At 37.7% G+C, this 22,501-nt stretch overlaps 1 protein-coding gene across 3 annotated transcripts in view; it reads left to right on the forward strand.

The window, feature by feature from the left end:
- LOC101160155 (membrane-associated guanylate kinase, WW and PDZ domain-containing protein 3) overlaps nt 1–22,501 on the forward strand; it is a 129,192-nt gene that overhangs the window by 64,881 nt on the left and 41,810 nt on the right. For all 3 annotated transcript variants that reach the window (XM_011475040.3, XM_020703262.2, XM_011475038.3), the window contains exon 2: nt 20,960–21,076. In XM_011475040.3, coding sequence (XP_011473342.1) covers nt 20,960–21,076 — 117 coding nt within the window. The remainder of the gene's footprint in view (nt 1–20,959; nt 21,077–22,501) is intronic.

Here is a 22,501-nt window from a genome sequence, read left to right on the forward strand (position 1 = left end):
TTTCTTTATTAAAAAATGTATTTTGAAAGATAAAGCCTTTTTTAGTTATCTAAAATCAATAATGAAACAAAACTTTGTTTTCCTTTTTTGAGTGGTTAAAAAACATTTAGTATTCTGTTGTTTTACCCCCCAAAATATCTAAAGTTTATTATCTGGTGCAAAAAGTAGTTTTACAAAATGTGTCAACCCTAGCGCTCATCACATTTACTAATACTACTTACAATTTTCTTATATATGTAAATCTGCATTAGTAAATTTATAAATACATGTTTATCTCCATTAAATGTGTGGAATCTGGTCACTTGTAGATGAGGTTGTAATGCATGACGACCTCCTTACAAATCGATATGGCATACCCTGAACATAGTATATCTAACCTGGGTCCACCCTTTTTTTTATAACCTTTATTCATAATTCCAAGGCACACCTGGTGCTACCTGCAAGTAAATGCAATTTGGAAATCTGCTTTCCAAATTCATAAATGGTGCTCACGGTTTCATGATCTGCGCAAGTAGATTTACAAGAAAGAAAATGTAAAATAAAAATGTCTTGGTAGAAATTGAATCGGTTAGTTCTAAAGGGGCCCAAGTCCAAGAGGTTTGTTTTTCCAGGAAATTATTTGAATTGTATATCTTAAAGGGAGGCTACACCAAATAATTTACACTTTACCCAGATTTAGCAACAGTTCATAGGTTACAAATGCTATAATATGAAGTACCTCACTTTGATCATTTCAGAGGACTAGCAAACTAAAGGCTCTGGACTTGGGCCCTTCTTGAATTAAACAGGGGCGCTGTCATATTGAATAACTAGTGCTGCCATCTATGGGATGAAGCAAAACCCATACAAGAGAGGCCCAAGTCCAGGAAATTTGCATTTTAAGTGTCAAGCATAGTCAATACATTACAAAAGACTTGGGACTTTTTGCACATAATCACATAGCTTTTCCCTTGAAGACCATAGAACATATAATATCTCTATTTTGAAAAATTGTGGACTTGGGCCCCTTTTGAACTAACTGATTAAATTGCAAGTTGGGGACCACAGTTAATAAACTAAGTTTTCCTAAACAGAGTTTAGAAAGATAATTATACTTCTCTCTCTTTAAAACGATACTTCATAGCGATTTATACATCATAGTTTGTAATGATATGCTCCTCCTGATCCTATTTAGTTTAACTGATTGTTAAAGATAGTTTGTTAAACTAAGTTTAACAACCAGTTTTCCATGCAGTGAAAATGTTAGCACCCTCCTCCTGCACAACAAACCTGGCAGTTTGCAGTGACTGTGCTGTTAACAGATGTGGGGATAAATCTTTAGTCTTTTAAGACTGCAATCCTGATTAATCGTGGCAGCAAAAAAGGAAAAAGAGAAACAATTAATTAAGCACATCCTTTTCTATTTTTCCGCCTGCCTGCACCAGCAGATACACCGCAAAAGGTGTGTATTGTAATTAAATCCTCAGTTTCTGTCAAATGAGGCTTAAAATCGTTTTTAGTTGGATATTAGCCAAGAATGTGATATTGTTTTATCAAGAATATTTTATAAATTCATAATCAAACAAAATTTGGAAAAATGAAAGTGTTTTGGCTAAAGTGAATTATGTAAACTTCTATTTTATATTTTCACATACACACAAACAAAAGTTCTAGCCTATCCATTTGCTTAATATTTACTTGTCCTAAAAGAATAAACATTTGCCACTCACATAGAAAGCTTTTCAGCTTACTGGGTTTCTGTTCTCTGTGTAATAAGCAAAGATTTCCAATACTTACATATGTGAATGTATATGTGTTCATGCATTTTTACACACATAGGGTTTTCTTTGGCATTTCATCTTGTCCTTTGAGACACTGGACGGACTAATTACACTTATTTATTTTTCTCTATTTATCTGTGTCATTTTTTCCCCTTTTCTGCCTCCATCCATCTTCCTCCATCTGCCACTCTTGTTTTTCCCTTTCAGATCCACCTCTCTCTTTTTCCAGCACCAACCCTGTTTATCCTCCATCTCTTTTGGTTTTCTCTCTTTCTCCCCTGGAAAACACATCCAGGCTTCCCTTGGGAGACTAATCCTGTTGGAAACGTTGCAGGGAAAGCGGATTATCTGTCAGAGCAGCACGATTTTTGGAGAAAGTTCACTCACACTTGATTAAATTAATCATTGTCCTCCAAAACCCCTTATGGTCTTTCTTTGTGGATATTGGAGGAGATAAATAACTGCCTTCAAACAGCATAATTCAACTCTTAACGGATTTAGGATAGTGCACTCCTTTTTGAGATGGGAATCCGGATTGGAATTGTTCTTCACCGTTAGCTGAAGTGGCCTAGCAAAGATCTCCACAGAACACAGGTGACGCTTCTCTGGGCGCTGATAACGTTGTAACCTGACCCTTTTTAGCTTGATGTAAAATTTTTGACAGCTTGATTCAGTCTAGATTCATAATTCATCATTGCATAGCTTGAAGGTGGCTACGAGTGCTTTTGTTCGAGCTAGGCGGAGTTCTCGTCTATGCTTTCATAATTTATATGGAGGTGTCAGCATGCATAATGCTCCGACTGCAGAGATTTACTCCAGAACACATTAGAGGGAGGCGTTATTGTGTAAATGCAGGTGTGTGTGGGTCTTTCGCCACTAGGCAATTGTTACTTTGTTGTTTATAGCCCATGAAGAGCAGTGTGGTCAATGAAGCTTCACAGGTGAATAGACTACAATGTAACCTTGAGGTGACAGTAAACCTTCCACTTCCTTGCCTACAGCACTCCCTTTGTCTATCTTGGGAAAACAGAGCTCAATTTAACAAGAATATCTTCTTAATACATGATCGTTTAATATTAGAAGTTACCGTGCATTAATGGAGTTTTTTATCAAGGCCAGTGAAAATGTCCCTTTCTAAAGAAATAATTACAGCTGAGGGCAGTTGGTAGCAGAGTTTATGCAGCATTATTACAGAGCGGTGAAATTGTAAGGCAACAATTGGTAGCTTGATCCTAGATGAGTGTATAGATTAGCACAAGCTTCGTCAAAAAAGTGTTTGTACCACAAAAAGAAAAGACACTTTGTTTTTGAAACTTCAGCTTTACAGTTCCACTGGGATTATTGTTTGATCTAGTTTAAAAGCGTTTCCAGTGGTCTTTTAACTTGATTTTTCAGTTTTTTGGCCAACATAAAAAAACAAACAACCAAACAAAAAAGATAATTTTCTAGGACACAGTTTCTGCAATTGGTGGGGGTTAATTTGAAATTCACCTCTGAGTTGTGGGCAGGACTGTTGGCTTGGAGTAACCCCTCCCCCACTTACCATCATCTATTTGTTTACAATGTCTCCCACTAGCTTATAGCCCTTCACAATCCCGACCTGACATAACTGGTGGAACAAAAATGGCAAGCAATATTGAAGCTATCCAGCCATACAGTTTTGAGCCAGATGCCGTATCGGATAAGAAAACAAGGACGTGCATGGATCTATTTGTCTACAAGTGAATGCATCTGAATGCATCAGAGCTTGTGGCTTGTCGTTGTAGTTTCTACGTCACAACTACAAGCTTTTGCTTTTTGCTTTCACAACAACTTGAAGAAAAACTTAAAAATGCAGCTTTAGGCTTTGTATATGTCCTCCATCATCAGAAAAATGCCACAAGAACGAGTTACAGACACCAAAAACATGTTTTTTCATTGGAGTGGGACTAAACATTTAGCATTGTGCCATGTGATATTTGACAAAAATAATAAAACTTTTTGGGGGTTGATTTGTTTTTTTTCCATTCAATTCAGTTTTTTTTCATCCCCAAGAGGACAAAGAAAATGAATCGTTAAAAAATAAAGCAATATAATAAAACTGTTTTATATTGTATTCTTCAACTTTTTACAATTGTTTTTTTCTTGTACTATAAAAAATGCTTTAATTTAGCTTCATTCCTGTTAATTTTTTTTTTTTATTAGATGACCTTTTTGCCTAACCTGCTAAAAAAACAACCAATAATAATAATTAAAAACGGGGGGATCATGTCATGAAAAATATATGATCTATAAATAGCTATGAAGTATAGTTTTATTGAGAGAGAAGTATTGTTTTTCTAAATGCAAAACCACAAGTAAACTTGGTGTCAATTGTGGTAGCAAACCCACACACGTCTGAAAGATTAACACATATAGATTCTTTTTTTACTAATTTTAAATGATTTTTGTGAATTTTTTAGTTAATGACTTTTTTTTTTGCTTTGGTTCTTTTAAACAATAAATAAAAAAATATAGAATGCCCTCCTGGTAGCAAAGCCTATCAGTGCATTGAGTCCATATGAGGGCATATTTGCAGCCTTGCATCTGTGTTGTTCTGCAGGTTACTCCACGTACGTCTGTACAACATGTCTCTGGAGATTCATCAAATTACATCATGATCCACTTGCTCAGCACACATCCTGCCCAAAAATGCCTTTCAGGTCTTGCACCTCACGTCCGGATACTAGGATCTGACAGTTACATAATTTGTCTGCAAGAAAAATACAGCCTAATTCTTTTTTTTCCTCTCCTTTTTTTCATTTTCAACTCCACTCACATGGCTGATGTGGTCTGTCTTTCAGAATCAATGTGTCTTCTCAGATCTGCAATAATTTTACATTGTTTGGATTTACTCGTATTTAAATAAGAGGTGGGATTACACTAGAATCTTGTTTAGCCGCAGGTTTAGAAGAAGCAATGTTTACACTTTGAAGGTGACAGCTGGTAGGGATTCCATGTATGTGTTTGTAAGACATTGAACTTAATTGTGGCCTAAAATTTAGCTTAAAGTTTAACAAACAAAATTTCTCTCCAAATGACCCCTATGCAAAGAGTAAAAGAGAATGTGCAATGTTGTTAAATATGACTTTTATATTGTATTTTTTTTTCACATTAAGGACATTTAATAATACAAACATTCTCATTTGCATACAAGCTGTCAGTGTTCATGTAAAGCATCTTCCCTGTTGTGTCAACCTATGTTGACATTATTTACAGGTCACGGCACACACCTGAGCCAGACTTTCATTGGATTGTCATGGGGACAGTCAACATCCCCAGCCATCTCTAACAGCTACTCCTCTCCTGCCCTTCTCATGTGTTATTTCCTTTTGCATTCAACTCCAGGCTGTTCTGACTCATATCCCCTCTATCCTGACATGTCAAAACCTACCCACCATGTTTGTCTGGGCTGACTTCTGGCACTAAGTCTCAGAACGCAGCTTACAGATATTCCTTGACCTCTGCCAGAGAAACCTCCACCTATCTCCATTATAACTCTTTCAATCTCTCTTTCTTGTGTTTCCATTTAAGAAATTGTCTGATATTACCCACAAGTTTTTCTTTTTCACATAAAGGCTAAATTTTTCCTGGAAGCTGTCTGGCATGAAGGCAGCGATTTACATGCTGTAAGATAAGTGGACCTCCTCTCTTAAATGAAATGCATCTGTATTTGGGCATGATTTAATAAAATAGAGAATATAAAGATGTCTGCTTTGAAAGCAGAAAAATGTAAAAGCACTCTGTCAATTTAAATCAAAGGTATCTACAGAATTATGAACACATATTGGTTCCCTTTAGTGTGTTTGTGCACCTCATTACCATCCCACCCAAATATGTCTGTCATTTGGGGATGTTGTTTTACAAAGGTTCACTTGCATGTGTGTAGTTCAGGTACAGTTTGTCCACATGCATGCAGCACTAGCACTCCAGTTGCTTTATCTAGCTGACAACTAAAGGAAAAAAAAAAGTCCTGTCAAAATTGTTTTAACCCTTGTGCTATCTTAGATGACCCCACCCTTACATTGACGTGTTCTCCCTACCATGACAAAGGTGGATAAAGGTGGAAAGATTTCATGTAATCCATGGACACCAGTGAAGATCACAAATCATTGAAGAAAAAAGGTTCAGAACACTGTCTAGTGGGTCTAGATGACCCAACTCCCAATGTTAAAGTGCCTAGGATAGCACAAGGGTTAAATCCACCAAAAACTGCAAAAGCCCACCCCCCTTCACATTTGGTATTACTGGAAAGTGTCAACTGTCCTCTACCAAAAGGAGTTCAGTTGTAGGTAGTGGTTAGGTATTGAAATGTTCTCTACAGAGGACAGGTTGGCATTGCTGGTAGTTAGCATAGCGTACATATTTTCTTTGATAGACCTAAAATTGCAAAAAGCTTAAACCAGGTCATTTAGGTCAAACTACATTGCAACAACACATCATCAGTAGGGCAAAACTAACCTTTTTCACGACGGTCTAACAGTTGGCTGTCCAACTGTGCATAGCTCCCTGATGGCAGCACTAACGGATCCTGCAGCACCTAAACTCTGCAGCTTCTCAAACTCCTTCAGCCTTTGGCCAACTAGGAATTCCAGCTGTTTATCCTTTTTTTTTTTTTTGAAGACTTCCAGCTTTTAAAAGTTGTTAAAGGGGAATGTAACCTCCTGGTTAAATGGAGCTGTTAATCCCATATCGCAGACTCACAAGTGCACCTCCACAGTGATCAGCTGCCTGTGAAAAATCCTGGCTGGATGCCGGCAATACTTCTTCATTTAAAATGCGTGTGTTGGTAGAATCCAATAAATTGCATCAGAAAAGGTTGTCTATTACATTTTAGGATGAGTCTAAATCATTTCCACATATGCAATGTGTTTTATGACAAATTAAAAAAGAATGTTATGTAATATGAGGTAACAAAGTTGGATACCCGGCTGCGCAGCTCTTCGAGTGTTTTTCTTGTCACAGTTGATGAAATCTGGGTTTCCTGTTGTAAACACAGTAGGGAGGTATTTTCTTTTTATTTATTTATTAGTTGACTTGTTAAAAATGGCTTTCTGGATTCTCTATTAGTCAGCAGGATTAGAGCCCAGGATTAAGATACAGCTCAGTGAGCCAGTGGGTGTGCAGTGACTGAGGAGAATCATTGGAATTGGCATCATTATTCTCCAGATATCTCATCATATACGTATCCTCCTCAGTGGTCTCTCATAAACATTAGATGCTGCGTTTGCTAAGTGCACTCATCTGCAAAGCATTTCATGCACAGATGTTCACAAAATTCCACAATTGTGAGATGTTTTAGCAGGACCACAGCCCTCTTCCTCTAATTCATTTTTCAAAGCTTAATTTGGTTTTGTCTTCCTTAAGTTTACAAAGAATTATAATTGTTAATTGCGTGAGCTGGAGTAGGTGCACAGCAATTATACCCATAACAAGATAATGTGTGTATTGTTTGTCTTCAAAACGATGTTTTGCACTCAAGAAATGCTTATTTGGGTCTCAAACACAGTATTAACCAAGGTTGAGAGTCCCCAATGGCTATGTGGAAAATAATAAGAAAACAACAAAAAGAGAGAACAATCTTTTTTTTTCTTACTTGTTGGTTCATTTTTATTGAATATTTGGCAAATTTCTCTCTTGTTGGGTAATTACTGTTTTAGAGGTTATGAAAGCATAACAACTCTATTGACGTTTTTACACAAGCTGCACTTTGGTCGGTGAACTGTCAAAAGATGAGCATGTACTGACAGATTTCAGTGCTTTGTGCAGTAAAACTGTAATGTTTGACCGTTTTCCAAGTAAAGCAGAAAAAGAAAATGAAAACAATCTCAACCTGGCTCACCAATCCTTCCCTTCCAGTTTCCCAGTAGGAACCGCTTTACCAGTGTGTAAAACCCCAGCAGTTGGTGCATCAGATCAGGCAGTGTTGCCAAAGAAGACTTCATGCCTTTAACTCGGAAACACAAAGCGGCTCCAAAATAATTACAGTTTTTGACACCCTGCAAAGCAGTTTAAAGTATTTTTTTTTTTGGTGATTTCACAGTTTTTTGGGTTTTTGTTTTCATCAGAAAAACCTCCCGGCAATCTTACTCTCCTGTACATGTGCATGTTGGAGGCCAAATGAATGCACATTTTGTGCTCTCTTTGCACAATGCACTTTCATACGATCTGCCCTTGGCCCCAGGTTGCTCTTTGCTCACTCAACAATAAAATGCACTGACGGCTGCTGCTATCGGACCGCACGGAAATGACGATCTCCTCCTTCAGCAGGAAGCCGTAATAATGAGATAGAATAGAATCAGGATCTTTGCCTGGGGAGTAGAATTAACCAGATAGCTGCACCTTTTGTTCAGACCATATATGATGGAAGACCTTGAGAAATAACTTTTAATGACAGCGAGCTGAAATGTTCTGTTGAATAGAGAAGCTGTGGGTGCTGGGTGACACAATTTCTCACTTAACCTGTGTCGTGTGTGTTCTGGCACTCGCACAGTCTTTCTCTTGTTCGCTTTTTCCTCTGCAAAATCTGGCCAAGCAGCTGCTGTCAGAAAACAACTAGGCTAGCACATGTCATCGCCACAGCAACAATTACGGTTCTATTTCAAGATTATCTTTGCCTGGATGTGCATGTGATTGAATTAATCATATTGTTCTCCTATTTTCAATCTAACTGTCACTTAAGGCACTAACAGATGGTGAAACGGTAAGCCAGAGATTTTCCCCGATTGCTGAGTTCGGAGATGCTGCACATTAACAAGCACTTTGTAGGTTGACTCCTATCTGCTGCTGTAGAGGCAGACGACTGTGATAGCCCATTTTTCTCTCATCACTCCCTGGCGGCTGGCATGATTAATGGCAAAGCTGCAGACTTTGGCGCTCAACAGCCATTTTGGGTTTAGTGTGACTCAGCTATTTTCCCTCATTAAAGATCAAAGGGATTGCTCGATGAGTGCTGAAGATGTCAAAGAAATGTACAGAACGTCGTAATGAAGTCTTGAGTTAACTAGCATGACTTGCTCTTTTTGAGACAGCTACTGTATTTGCCAGTACTTGTGGTGAACTAACCGCTATTGTCGTGGTTTCGGTTTCAGATTTTGCAACTTAATGCATACGTGGTGTACGGAGATGAGAATTCAGGCTTTTGTCTTTTGTTTTCGAGCATGTTGGCCGGCTTCCACCTAATTTCAGTTGCTAATACAATCCCTCTCTTACAGCTTTTTTTTTTGCTTTCAATAATTTAGCATGCCTGATTGGATTCTTGCTTCTCAGAAAACATGACTTCACTTTTATGGAGGCAAGGTTTGACAACAAGCTTGGGATTAGACAGACCTTCTGAGAACAACACAGCCCACTTGAGTCACACTTGTTTTTATTTATTTATTTTAAAAATAACCTGAAAACCTTTTTTTTTCTCATCTTGCAAAGAGATAAAAAAAAAGAAGTGTCTGCTTCCCCCAGTGCCACGTGTACTTTTGGATGGAGTACAGCCTAAACAGAACAGTGGGAGTAAATAAGAAATTCAGAGGATTCGCACAAGTGATATGTGAACTTAGAAGTACACAGCTACCAGCATACGCAGTGGAGAGAGGAGGCTGGCACAAAAAGACTGTAAAGTTTCAGTTCCATAATAATTTTTTTTAGAATTCAAATCACTTTGTAAAGTACAGATAAAAAAAATAGTTTAATTGATTCAACATTTTAAATCGTTACTGTATTTACCGTAATAGGTGTACTAAAAACATCGTCTTATCATAATTACTGGATCCCCCCATCGCGCAAATCACGTTTGGTGTGAAAACAACTTAACAGTTACTCTTTTATATTCCTTTTACTTTTTTAATCATTGTTAATTTGACCTTTAAGCAATTGTTAACTCCCATGAAATCAGCAATCAATTTAAAACTATCTAAAATGCTTTTTAATATTTTTAAAATTATTAATTAATAATTGGTTCACAAAAAAAAGTGTGATTAATTATTTGTTTTGCAAGAAATGTTCTTAATTTGTTGTCCCTATTAGCAAAGTGTGTGTACCTTATGGTGTTCCCCCAAAATATTGTACATTGAAATAAAAAAGATAATGCTGAAATTATTCCAGGCCTTAAAACCCAGAAGGTAAGATACATTAGTTACATTTGAAATTAAATGATTGTTTGACTTGGGGAGCTATCAATCAAAGCATAATGTATCCACACATCAACCTATTTAGGGTTACTTGCTTCTCTGGCCTATTGCAACAATTACAGGACAGCCCATGGACAGCCCAAACAGAGAGGGAACTAATGATAGACGTTCAGCAAATTGTTACAATCTTACATAAGTAGGAATGCTTTAACCTTTTTGAGGTGTCATATTGTTTTGTGACCTACATCCCTGAGATCTGCTTAAGGCGTCCTGTGTGTCTTGATGCAGTTGTCTCTAATATTAGAACACTAAGTATAAATGTGAGTCTGTAAATAAAGAGACATTTCTAAAAAATTCTGTCTGTCTCTGTCCAGCCTTTGCTGGATGGGTAAAACCTTTTATGAAGGCCTGCAGTCATGTTGTCTTGAGACAGATGTTTTGTGACGACCCAGACAGGAAGCGTGTGTGTTGGTGTGTGTCAGTGCTGCTGTCTCCCTGTGCAAAGACAGCATTAGTGGCAGGACAACGGCTGGAGCCTCAGTGTGCTTGTTAAAAGAATGGAAAAGGAAAGGTGAAAGCTGAAGCTCAGTAAACAGTGGGCACTGAAGCTTTGAGGAAAAAAAAGCAAATGCTGCAAATGTATTACAGATGGACCAAAACATGACTCCCCCCAAGCAGACAAAAGCCCTCCTCTCACTCATCACTTATGCATCCTCTGTCCCATCTCTCAGTCCCTGCGGGAGCTGGACATCCCTTCACAAATATTATCCCGGTACTGCTAAGTCAAACTGATCCCAAAATCATCAATTCAGTTCAGCTGTGGAGGATCTCTCCTCTGCCTCACATGCTCCATCCCTGAGTGGTGATGGACAGAAGAGAGGGCTGGATAGAAAGTGAGCATATGGTTGTTAACTACAATGTTGGAGCAGATGTCTTGGTATTTTGGAGACCAGTGGACTGGAAATGTGCAATTCTGTGATCATACAGGAACATTTGCAGTCTGCATCGTAGAAAATGGGTCTCCCTGCTATGCGTAAAAAAAGGTTGAAAAAAAGCTTTAATTTTATTCAACTAGAATTTCCATGTGATCCAAAGATCCAGGCATGTTTACAGTCATTCGTTTTATTTTACCTTTAAGGCCTTGTTAACAATAAAAACCTTTTTTTCAAAGGAGTCTTGGTCTAACAACAGCAGCAAATAAAAAATACAAGTTACACAGACACACTCACCTACAAGAGATGCAAGATTTTTGGACATTTCAGTCAATTTTCAGCTATAATTAGTTAAGATTGGTGGATCACCTCCTTTTTATTAAAGTGGTAAAACCTGATTTCAACATGGAAGGGATTTCTTTGGATTTTAAAGTGTGACTTAACACAGAATTGCAAGAGGTTCTACCACAAAAACAGCTGGTAGTTTAAAAAAGTATGGTCCTATTACATCAGGTCCAGGATGTCTCGCATGGTCTAGATCTCAGGTCTTTGTGCACTTCCTGTATCACAAAAGGTACAAAATTCCAAAGGTCTCTAGAATACGTTGAGTAGTCTTATGAAAGGGCTGTTAAAACTTAAATTCTGTTAACAACAGTGACAAAATCAATGAAACATGTTTACCTAGAGCTTGAGAGGTTTTACTCTTAAAGTAAGACCTATAACTTCTCAGAAATATGGTGGGTCATAGGCTTTCTGTGGTGACGGATGAGTAATACTCATTTCATTTAAGGACGAGCTTTCGTTGTCTGAAAACACACAACAAAGTGATGTTATGTTATGCCCATAAATAAGCATCGACTTTGAAGAGAGCCAGGTTTTTTTTTTTTACCGCTTTACCCTTTGCATTCTTAGAGTAGTGTTTTTATTTACAATTTTAATGCGTTTTCATTTCAAATCCATAATGAATGCGATAACACACAAACCATGGTACAGAAATTATCTACACTCAGCACTTGTTTGTTCTAATTGAACTTTTTTCAAGTAATTACTTTAAACATACAATTTCTATGGTGTTTTTTCTTCTTCTCACACGCCATTTAGTTGATCCTTTTAAGCAGCTTTAGCCAGGCCTCTGTCCCTATGTGGCCACACTGCTAAAATGAGGTGAAATGAAGTGTGCAGAGAGTGGTTTATTTATGTGAGACCACTGCTTGTTTAGCTCTGCATGGTTTTGTCGCCAGCGAGCCGAGTAGACAGGCTGGAAACATAGCAACACGTGGGGACCCATCATCCGCTTCTGCAGCAGAAGCTCCCAGTCGGAGTGACCTAACACTCCACATGCCAGCTGCATAAGCAAAGGGACTGGATGTGACGTCGCTGTGTGAGGTAAGAGATTATAAGGCAGGCTTATGGCACACCGTTCACTGCTTCTCTCAGCAGAGGGTCCCTTGATCCCAGACTCCTGTACAGCTGTCTGAAAAATTGAGCAAAGGCTCTTTTGTAAACTTCCCACTCAACTGCTGCTAGCCTGGGGCAATCATGTCTTCTAAAATGACTGTGCAAAGCTGCAGGGTTAGAGCAGGAGACACGGAGGGTGGTGGTCTGCTGTCAGTCCACGGAGGAGGGGAGGATAAGATCCAGAAGTGTTGAGGCACTGTTCGACTGAGGGCCACAGAGGAAGAGGAGTGCCTGATGAAGAGGATGATGGTGACCTGTCACACATCCCTTGATGAATATGGAGGAAGGTGGGGATTGAAGGGTCTGCAGCAAACACCTATGTCCACATGAACAAGGGTGAAGCATTGCTTTGGAGAGCTGTAAAAGCCCAGTGAGTCTAAGAAGCACCTTAGGGTAGGGTCTCTGAATGTGAAGTGTACAGGAAGCCTGAAACACACACAAGCACAGGCACTGAAAAGTAGAGCAGTCTTGTTTTTGACGGTATAACAGAAAAAAAGATCTTTGCATCTGGTGCATTATAGCTTTCAGCTTTTATGTTACCAAACTGCTTAATTCAGTCAGAGCAACTTAGATGTTTCACATCATTAGATTATCAAAACTTTGTCAGTTATTTTTTTTAATTTCTCTTAGCGTTTATATTTTAAATAAACAAACAGGAGATAAGAAAAGAGATCAGATGATTTATTTAATTGCCTGACCACTAATCACAATTCCATGAAGATAACAACAAATTAGCTGCAATGTATGACTGCACCACTGATCCATGGTAAAGACCAACTTAGTTGTCCCTTCTCAAATGTTTGTACAGCATTATGTATTTAATGCTGACATGTCCTTTTTGTGAATTAATACTACAATTGCTATGTCCTGAAAATATACATTCTCAAACAAAACCTACCTATGTAACAAGAAAGGGATCAATTAGAATTGACTTGAATTTTCATTAATGTTTTACATGTAAATTTAAAATTATGTGAATCATTTCTATTGTTATACCTTTGCCAAAAAAACTTTAAACCTCCAAGATTACATTGTGTGTTTTTTTTTAATGCTAACTTTTTTAATAAGGATTATCCAATAAAGAGACAAATCCCAAAAGGTACCAGTTTGTTTTTGTTTTTTTCCAAATCTTACTTTTCTTGAGGAGGCAAATGAGCTTTACAGTGCAAAATATGCACTGGTTATGCCTTTTTATTTGTGCTAAAACCAAACTTGAAAAGTGAATGGGAAAAAAGGTGGAAAGAAAGAGGGAAGAAAAAACACATGGGGGGGGGGGGGGTCACCCGTCAGCATAAATTGTCGATATAATTCAAAAGTCATATAATCCAAAAGGTTCTAGATTTATCATCAAACTTTTCTTCAAGACATTCTTTTTTTTGTTTGTCGCCATAAAATAATAAGGTTCTGTTGAATAAAATATTAATGTACTGTGTCATCCTTAACATTTGCCTTTTGAAGATCACATCACACCTGCACATTACCTCTGACTGAAAGAAAAGAGGCAACATTTTTCCAAACATAAAAATTCTTCCCCTCTCCTGGAGATTTTTTTTAAATCTAAAAACAAAACCAAAAAATTCCACATTATGGCTTCAAGGATTTTTATTCTTTATAGGGTGATCTGTCTTTATTATTGACCATTTTTAACTTGCTCTTACCCAGAAAAGATTTAAACGCTGTCATATATTTTATTATGGTTTCTTTGATGAATTGTGTCAGATCTGCTCAGTCATAATAATCTCTTCCAGCATAGGAAAGGCTCTCTAAGTAAAACATGTATTCTGTCAAATTTCAGCAGCTGTCAGAAAGTCTCTTGTGTTTTTAAAAGAGAAAAAAAAGTATAGGGTTTTATTCTAAAATGAGAAACAGAAACTGCAGCTTTTTGCAGATTTATTCCTTATATGCTTTGGTGCACTGGGATGTTTGTCTTTTGGGTGAAATCTGAGAAATCTCTCTTTTGGGTCCCTCCATAAGACAGCTCACTAGGCCATAAAAGGTGTCCTGAAACGTCTCCAGACTTGACATATTCCCTATTCAAAGAACTGTTAATGAAGTGAGTGTCAGACGACAAAGATAATGATCTCCCAATGGATGTCCAAGGGCCTGAGGGAGAATGCCTCAGAGGGAAATGTCACAATGGACACCAGGTTTTACTCGATTTTACCCTGAGTTAGGAGGAAGGATGGAGATACTGCATGTCAATTCACTTTAAAAACCTGGTCAGAACTTTTAACACAAATACTTCCTTTTAATAAAAAAAAAACCAAACAAAAGCCACTGATTTAATTTTAGAATATAATTTTTTTTCCCCAACATGATTATGGTTGCACAGTGGGTAACACAATTTTTTAACAGTACAGTACTGAACAGGTTTTTAAGTGGTAATTACATGGTACTTTTGTTGTCCTTACTGGGTACTTAATGTGTATTTATATATAGTTCATATTTATAGTTAATGTGGCTGTTGTGGTACTTGTACATGTAAAGACAGGGTAAAGTACCTCAATTTTACTGTGAGGAAGTACCCAGAACATACTTTCTATTTAATTAGTAAGTTTCTGTGAGTTTATAGTACTTACCATGACTTCGACTTAGACGATTTGTATTTAAATAGAAGTTATGTAGTACTTTATTGTGTTTTTCATGGTATTTACTAATAATGAGAAGAGAGTAAGTACACAGAAAGTACCATTTAATGGCTGTGAAATGTACAAGTTAAGTTATAGTGGGTTTTATAGCTACAACAAAAGTCCATGTACAGTAATTACCTTCCATACCTTGTAAGTACCAAACCATTCTTTCTAGACTCATTTTCACCAAAGATGTGTAATGGCAAACCCCGAGAATTTAGAAGCCAGTTATTTTTTAAAGTACATTTAACCCTTGTGCTATCTTAGATGACCCCACCCTTACATTGACGTGTTCTCTATACCATGACAAAGGTGGATAAAGGTGGAAAGATTTCATGTAATCCATGGACACCAGTGAAGATCACAAATCATTGAAGAAAAAAGGTTCAGAGCACTGTCTAGTGGGTCTAGATGACCCAACTCCCAATGTTAAAGTGCCTATAGGATAGCACAAGGGATAAATGATTTCTAAATGATGACTTGGAAAGATTGGAATCTAATGCAGAGTTTTGATAAAACAACCAGATTTGAAAGTATTTCCTTTTCCAAAGCAACTGTTATGATATATTTGTCTACTGTTTCCAAACTAATATTTGCAATTTACAAAAACCTCCTGCAACAGATGCTTAGAAAATTGAGCAATAAAACTGTTTACAGCTTTGCTGCAGTCTCTGTGAGTTGTTGTTCTAAGTGAGGGTGTTAACAGGCGGTCGTCAGTGAGTGAGTGCCAGGCATGGCTTGCATCCCTGCAGAGTCAGAGCTTTTTGATTTATTTATATATATTTTTTAGTAAGCTTCTATCTCATTAGAGGGTGGGTATTGCTGATGCTTGCTGAAATAGAAATGTAGTGCTAAAGGATTCCCATGGGTGAGCTTGTTCTTGTCTGACACATTCCTTGTCATCACTTTGTGTCAAAGTGACAAGGTTACAGAGGATGAGAGACAATCTTAAGGAGGAATACAGTGAAAAGTCACTGCTAAATTTAAAGGGACATATCCATTTCATTAGACTACTATCAGCCCCAGACTACAGTCCATATTATGATAGATAGAAAATAAATTGGTCCATTTTGCTTCCATCAAAGTGACTCTATAGAAGTGCATTGAGAAGTACAGTAAAGTTGAATAATGAAAACAGAAAATAGAGGGGAATGTGCATGTAGATAGACCTTAAAAAACCTTCACTGCTCTTTTGTTAAGATACATTTGTTGTACAGCAGCCACATCTTCTTGGCTGGGTTTAGAGAAATAAGTCACAACTGAGTGGATGGCTAATGAGGTACAGTGGAGACCATTCAATCCTGTCACACAAAAATGAGTCTCGTTACAATAGCAGTATTATCTGTGGGAAGGGGGTACGGGGAATTTCTCTGATGTGACAGTCTCACTAACAGACTCTGACAAGACCTAGGAAGCCACAAAGACCTCACTGTAGCGCATGCACAGGATCAGAGCTGTGTGTATGTGTCTCTTTGCGTGCATGTTTCGGGTTGTTCGTCTCATTTGACAGAGCGAGCTTGTTCTTCTGTTCTTTTGTCGGTCAGTCACACCTGGAAGCTTCTGTGATATTCATGCTGTTGATGAATTATGGATAAATCTTGTTAAGTCTGATACAAAGAAGGTTTGACCACTCTGAGAAAAGGTGACCTTTCAAAGTTCCTACCCACAAATCTAGGAGAGGGTCTCAGTTAGTTAAGGATCAATGTAATGCAACGAAGGAAAATTCAAAAACCTTTTGCAAAGAGATGTATAAAAGAAACTCAAAAGGCACTTGATAATTTTCTAAAATAAAACACTTTTAAAACAACAACAGGTGTTGCTTTGCCTGTTATCTTCTTCTGAATTGTGTGTCTCCAGTCAGCAGATAAACCATATGGGGCTTCAAGTCAAATGAGGACAAAAAAAGGTGTGATCAGGTGTGAAGTCTTTTGGGGATTCACAGTATAATGAAAGTAGATTTAAAAGTCCACATATCTTGCTGATAATCTTTTATGTATCATTAAGTTGGATTTGTGTTTGGCATTTTACAGCAATACTCTCTAGACTAACAGAATAAACAAAATTGTGAGTAATTTAGTTGTGCAGCAATTACTCTTTGTACTATGCTAGGGTTTTGTTGAATTTTTATACAATTGATTATGTAAATGTGTTATTACTGTGCATTTAGGTAGCTTTTTTTTTCCAAATATCAATGCTAAGATGAGTTAATTAACACACTAAAGGGGTTCAGCTGAACTTAAGCAATTTAGTAGACTTACCTAACCTTTTTCTTTGTAGATTTCTTTGCAAGACTGGGTTAACCCTTTAACACCAGAGCTGACGATGGTCTCACCTGAATAACACACGTAACGCCTCGACCATTCATGCGATCTTTGCAAATCAGCTGATTAGTAACTTTTCATGAGTGTTTTGCACTAGTATGCCACACATTACTGACGTAAAGTGTTGCATAACGGTGAAAAGCTGCAGAATCAGTTAATTTAAATAGATTGCGTGAACACTACGCTGCTGTACAGTGCCGCAGTGCAGCGCAAAGCCCCTTTTTTTCGTTCATCCGGTAGAATTATGTCAATTTTGTGAGAGTTGAAAGACTTCAGAGCTAAAGCTAAAGCTTAGTGTAAAAGGGTTAAGTGTGTTGGCTAGATGTCTATTTTTTAAAAGATTTTAGGGCAGGGGAAGTCCATTGAAAATAAAGTGTTCTTCAACAATTCATATTCACACAGTTTTACATTAAAATCTGAGATTCCCAATATGACCACAGCTCTATCTGTGGTGCCTGAGTAGCTTCTCTTAAACAATTGGTGTAAAGGAACTTTTTGCTCAAGAACATCTAAAGGGGTAGCAAGGGTGGTGAAAACAATGCTAGGAATTTTTACTGTCTGTCCCAAGACTAATGACCCTCAAGTCTGATCCCTGTCACTGACCACTAGGCCAACACTGCTCACCATTTAAGTGATGTGAAGCTAACTTCAGGGGGATGAGCCAAATTGCAAAAGCCCCTATTTCCTTATTACTGTTTTTTTTTAAGTGATCAGACTGGATGATCTTTAACAAATGTTAGGAAAAAAGTTCCAGATTGAGCTGGAATAGCATCGGCAAAGAAGACAGCAACCTTTTCTCTGAAAAGCCAGGCCCACTGGGATGCTAGAAGAGCTTCAGATGACAGCAAGGCCTGTGGACATGAAGGGAATTTTGATGTGCTTCCCATACTTGGAGCAAGAATAAGCCTCGAACAGAAAATAATAGGATCCCTTGCAGTCACAATAACTTACATCCTGTGTTAGTGTGTCTCAAGTAGAACAGGAAAAAGATTATTTTAAAAAAAAATAGAGAAAACTCATGGAAAAATTCCCCAGCCTCATCATTACTCTTTTACCCCTCCATAATCGTTTAAGAAGACTCTTTACAAGACTCTTTACAAGAGTTTAGTCAGGCTGCCCATGACTGAGGTAATAAGGGGAAAAGATGGGATCAATTTAATTATTTTTCTGTAGTCAAACTGTTTCAAATAAATCTTTCACTCTAACATCATTAGATTTGGAAGCTAAAGCAGGCAGGCGTGAAGCTCATTCGCTGTTTTCCAAACTCGTCATTGTGTTCTTTTACAGACAAACGCTTTATATTTTCTATCTGTGAGCTGATTTTGAATCTCCCTCTGCCTCAAACTTTGGATGAACTCATTTTATGTTTTTTTTCACTAAAAAAATGTATATGAGTTGAAAGTAAATCTTTTTTAAACTAGTTGTGAAAATCTCTGGTGCTTAACTTTTAAAGTCAGGGTATCACACAGTAGAAGTTTTTCCAACTTGTGCGAGGCTACTAAACTTTAAAAGGACAACATTTCCCTGCTGTCAATTTGTAGGCATTTAGAATAGTTTTATGGAATGAAAAAGGGCAACATTCACAGAGAAACCAGTTAAGAGGGGTTCAAAAGGATTTGTAAAACTGCACCTAGCACTCTCTTTCAGAGTACTGTATATTTTAAGTGGAGCTTATTTTAGACACAAAGTGGTATGAAACATTTGGTTTGTGGATTTCATTGCAAAGATTAAAAGTGCCAGTATCAGTTAAACTTTTCAGTGCTAATACACTTTAGTGATCAGGCAGGATATATAAAGTGGATCTCAAAGAATAAAGTGCCAAAATGGTGGATAAGTGGTTGCTATGTTCAGAGGGGGGATAAGGTATTTAGTCAGTCACCAATTGTGCAAGTTCTCCCACTTAAAAAGATGAAAGATGCCTGTAATTTTTATAAGGATACCTCAACTATGAGAGACAAAGTGAGAAAAAAAAAGAAAATCACATTATCTAATTTTTAAAGAATTTATTTGTAAATTCTGATGGAAAATAAGTATTTGGTCACCTACAAACAAGCAAGATTTCTGGCTCTCACAGACCTGTAACTTCTTCTGTAAGAGGATTCTCTCTCCTCCACTTCTTACCTGTATTATTGGCTCCTGTTTGAACTTATCTATATAAAAGATACCTGTCCACATCCTCAAACAGTCACACTCTAAACTCCACTATGTCCAATACCACAGAGCTGTTTAACAATACCAGAACCAAAAATGTTGACCATCACCAGGCTGGGAAGCCTAAATCTGCTATAGGTAAACAGCTTGGTGTGAAGAAATCTACTGTAGGAGCACTTATTAGGAAATGGAAGACATACAAGACCACAGATAATCTCCCTCAATTTAGGGCTCTCTGCACGATCTCACCCCATGGGGTCAAAATGATCTCAAGAATTGTCAACGACAATCCCAGAACCACACGGGGGGACCTAGCATAAAGCTGGGACCAAAGTAACAAAGGCTACCATCAGAAACACTTTATGCTGCCAGGGACTCAAATCCTGCAGTGCCAGACGTGTCCCCCTGCTAAAGCCGGTACAAGTGAAGGCCCGCCTAAAGTTTGCTACAGAGTATTTGGTTGATCCAAAAGAGGAGAATGTTCTATGGTCAGATCAAACCAAAATAGAACATTTTGGTAAGAACTCTACTTGTCATGTTTGAAGGAGAAAGAATGCTGAGTCGCATCCAAAGAACACCATACCTACTGTAAAGCATGGGGGTGGAAACATCATGCTCTGGGGCTGTTTGTCAGCATCAGGACAAGGACGACTGATCCATGTAAAGGAAAGAATGAAGCGGACCATCTATTGTCCGATTCTGAGTGAAAACCTCCTTCCATCAGCAAGGGCATTGAGGATGAAACGTGGCTGGGTCATTCAGCAAGACAACGATCCCAAACACACTGCCCAGGTAACGAAGGAGTGACTTTGTAAAAAGCAGTTCAAGGTGCTGGAGTGGCCTAGCCAGTCTCCAGATCTTAACCCCATAGAAAATCTTTGGAGGAGGTTGAAAGTCCCTGCTGCCAAGAAACAGCCTCAAAACATCACTGCTCTAGAGGAGATCTGCATGGAGGAATGGGCCAAAATACCAGAAACGGTTTGTGAAAACCTTAGGAAGACTTACAGAAAACATTTGACATCTGTCATTGTCAACAAAGGGAATTTAACTTAGTATTGTAATTATTTTCTACCATAATTTATAAATACATTCTTTAAAATTAGACAGTGATTTTCTGGATTTTTTCTCCTTATTTTGTCTCAAATAATTGAGGTATATCTATAATGAAAATTACAGGACTCTCATCTTTTTAAGCGGAAGAAATTGCGCAGTTAGTGGAAGACTAATTTTTTTTTTTTTGATCACTGTAAATCATTTTAATCCAGAATGTGAAATAACCACCTTTTCCAACACAGATTTTAACTTTTCCTGAAAAAAAGCCTTTGGAATAACTTACAATATTTAAGCTGCTCATGAATAAACAAATGTCACGATGTGAGAGCTAAATCTGAATCCTTAATAAATGCTTGAAATTATTTTAGGACAAAAGGTTAAACTAAGAACCATGTGCTTTTTTCCAAGTTCTCTATGCCTCCATGAACTTTGTTCCACAGGGGGTAAATTCAATTCAACTGACAAAGAGCCTCCAAGTTTTACTGACCTTTCATTTTGCCTCTCTCATTACAGGCAAAGTGTTGAATACAGACCTGCGCCACTACCTCAGTCTGCAGTTTCAGAAGGGCTCGCTGGACCACAAACTCCAGCAGATTATACGAGACAACCTGTACTTACGCACCATCCCCTGTAAGTACATTTGGAAACCTGCTGTTCATGCCGTTAGAAGCACCTGCAAGAGCAGCTTGAGAGGCACAGCATAACCCACTTTTAGTGTATATGCACCTTTTAGCTGACGGAGCCTATAGGAATAATTAGAATGCCCTGAACGCATCTCACAGCTGAAAATGCAACACACACAAAGCTGCATTCTCTTTCCGTTACACCAGCCTGTGTGCACACATCACAGTTACAGACACAGAAATGCTAACTTCACGTTTGCGTTTTCATTCAAAGCTTCCTGTCGCTACAAAGCACACGCTAAAGCGTCACCATAGCAACACAGCCAAGGACATCTCTGGTACCTCCATGTAACTTATTTACTTCTGTACCACTTCATCACAGGGATCAAAGTCATAGCCTGTCTATAAATAACCTTGCTCGACTGACACTTCACTCGGCAGGGCCGTCACCACCGATTATTTTTCACTGAAATCAGTAATGCAGTAGTAAATAAGGTCGCTGCTGTATACTGCCATCCTCTGCAATGTATGAAAGCAGTGCAGGCAAAATTAGTTTCTTAGAAATGTCATAAATAACATCTTAGAAATGTAAAATGATTTCTAATCAAGTGAACTAAAGATTAGTCATGAAAAGCAAAATGTTTAATGCTGTCCATGGTGTAAAAGGAGTAGAATTAGTCATTTCACAAAGACGTGACACCTTTTAATGGATAAATGTTACTTTCCAAGAAAATGGGGGAAAAATGATTTTTTTTTTTTCATTTTCTCACATTTGTGTTTAAACCATAAAAAACCCTTTTGCAAAGCTCCGGTTTTCTAATCTTTTAAATTAAATCATGGAAATTACCAACATTAGAGACAAGGTTGTCATAGCAGCAAAAGTGCGAAATAATATCCGGATTAAGGTTTCTGTGGGCTGCGGCAATACAGGCCGTATGCCACAGTCCACTAAATTTAGAAAAACAATTTTTACTCTCAAATGGATTTTTCAAGCAAAATGCATCTGTGCTTGAATGCTCTAATTCATATGCTGGGTTTTTTGCATATAACTAAAAAAAGAAGGTTATCAAAGGACAAAGTGATTTCACTGTCTTTGGTTTTTAACCAACTGGAACATTTTGCTGAATTTAGGACAGTCTACTGCACTGATGAGTGTAAAGTTGCATCAGCAGGAGACCTGACTGATGCAGGTAACCAGGAACTGTTGACTTTCACATGAAAATACAGATTTAAACATTTTATGTAGCTTGCTGAAAACTGATGAGCTTAGAAACATGAAAGTCTTTTGGAGAAAACACTGGTATGAAAGAAAGGTTTTGGGTTTGTTTTGCCTTCTACACACAGTACCATATTTAAGTTTTCCATTTCCCCACTTTCTCATTTTTTCTAATTGTTTCCGTACCAAAGTAACAAACAAAACACACCTTGATGG

The sequence above is a fragment of the Oryzias latipes genome, chromosome 5 (assembly GCF_002234675.1).
Source record: "Oryzias latipes chromosome 5, ASM223467v1".
Lineage (NCBI taxonomy): Eukaryota > Metazoa > Chordata > Actinopteri > Beloniformes > Adrianichthyidae > Oryzias > Oryzias latipes.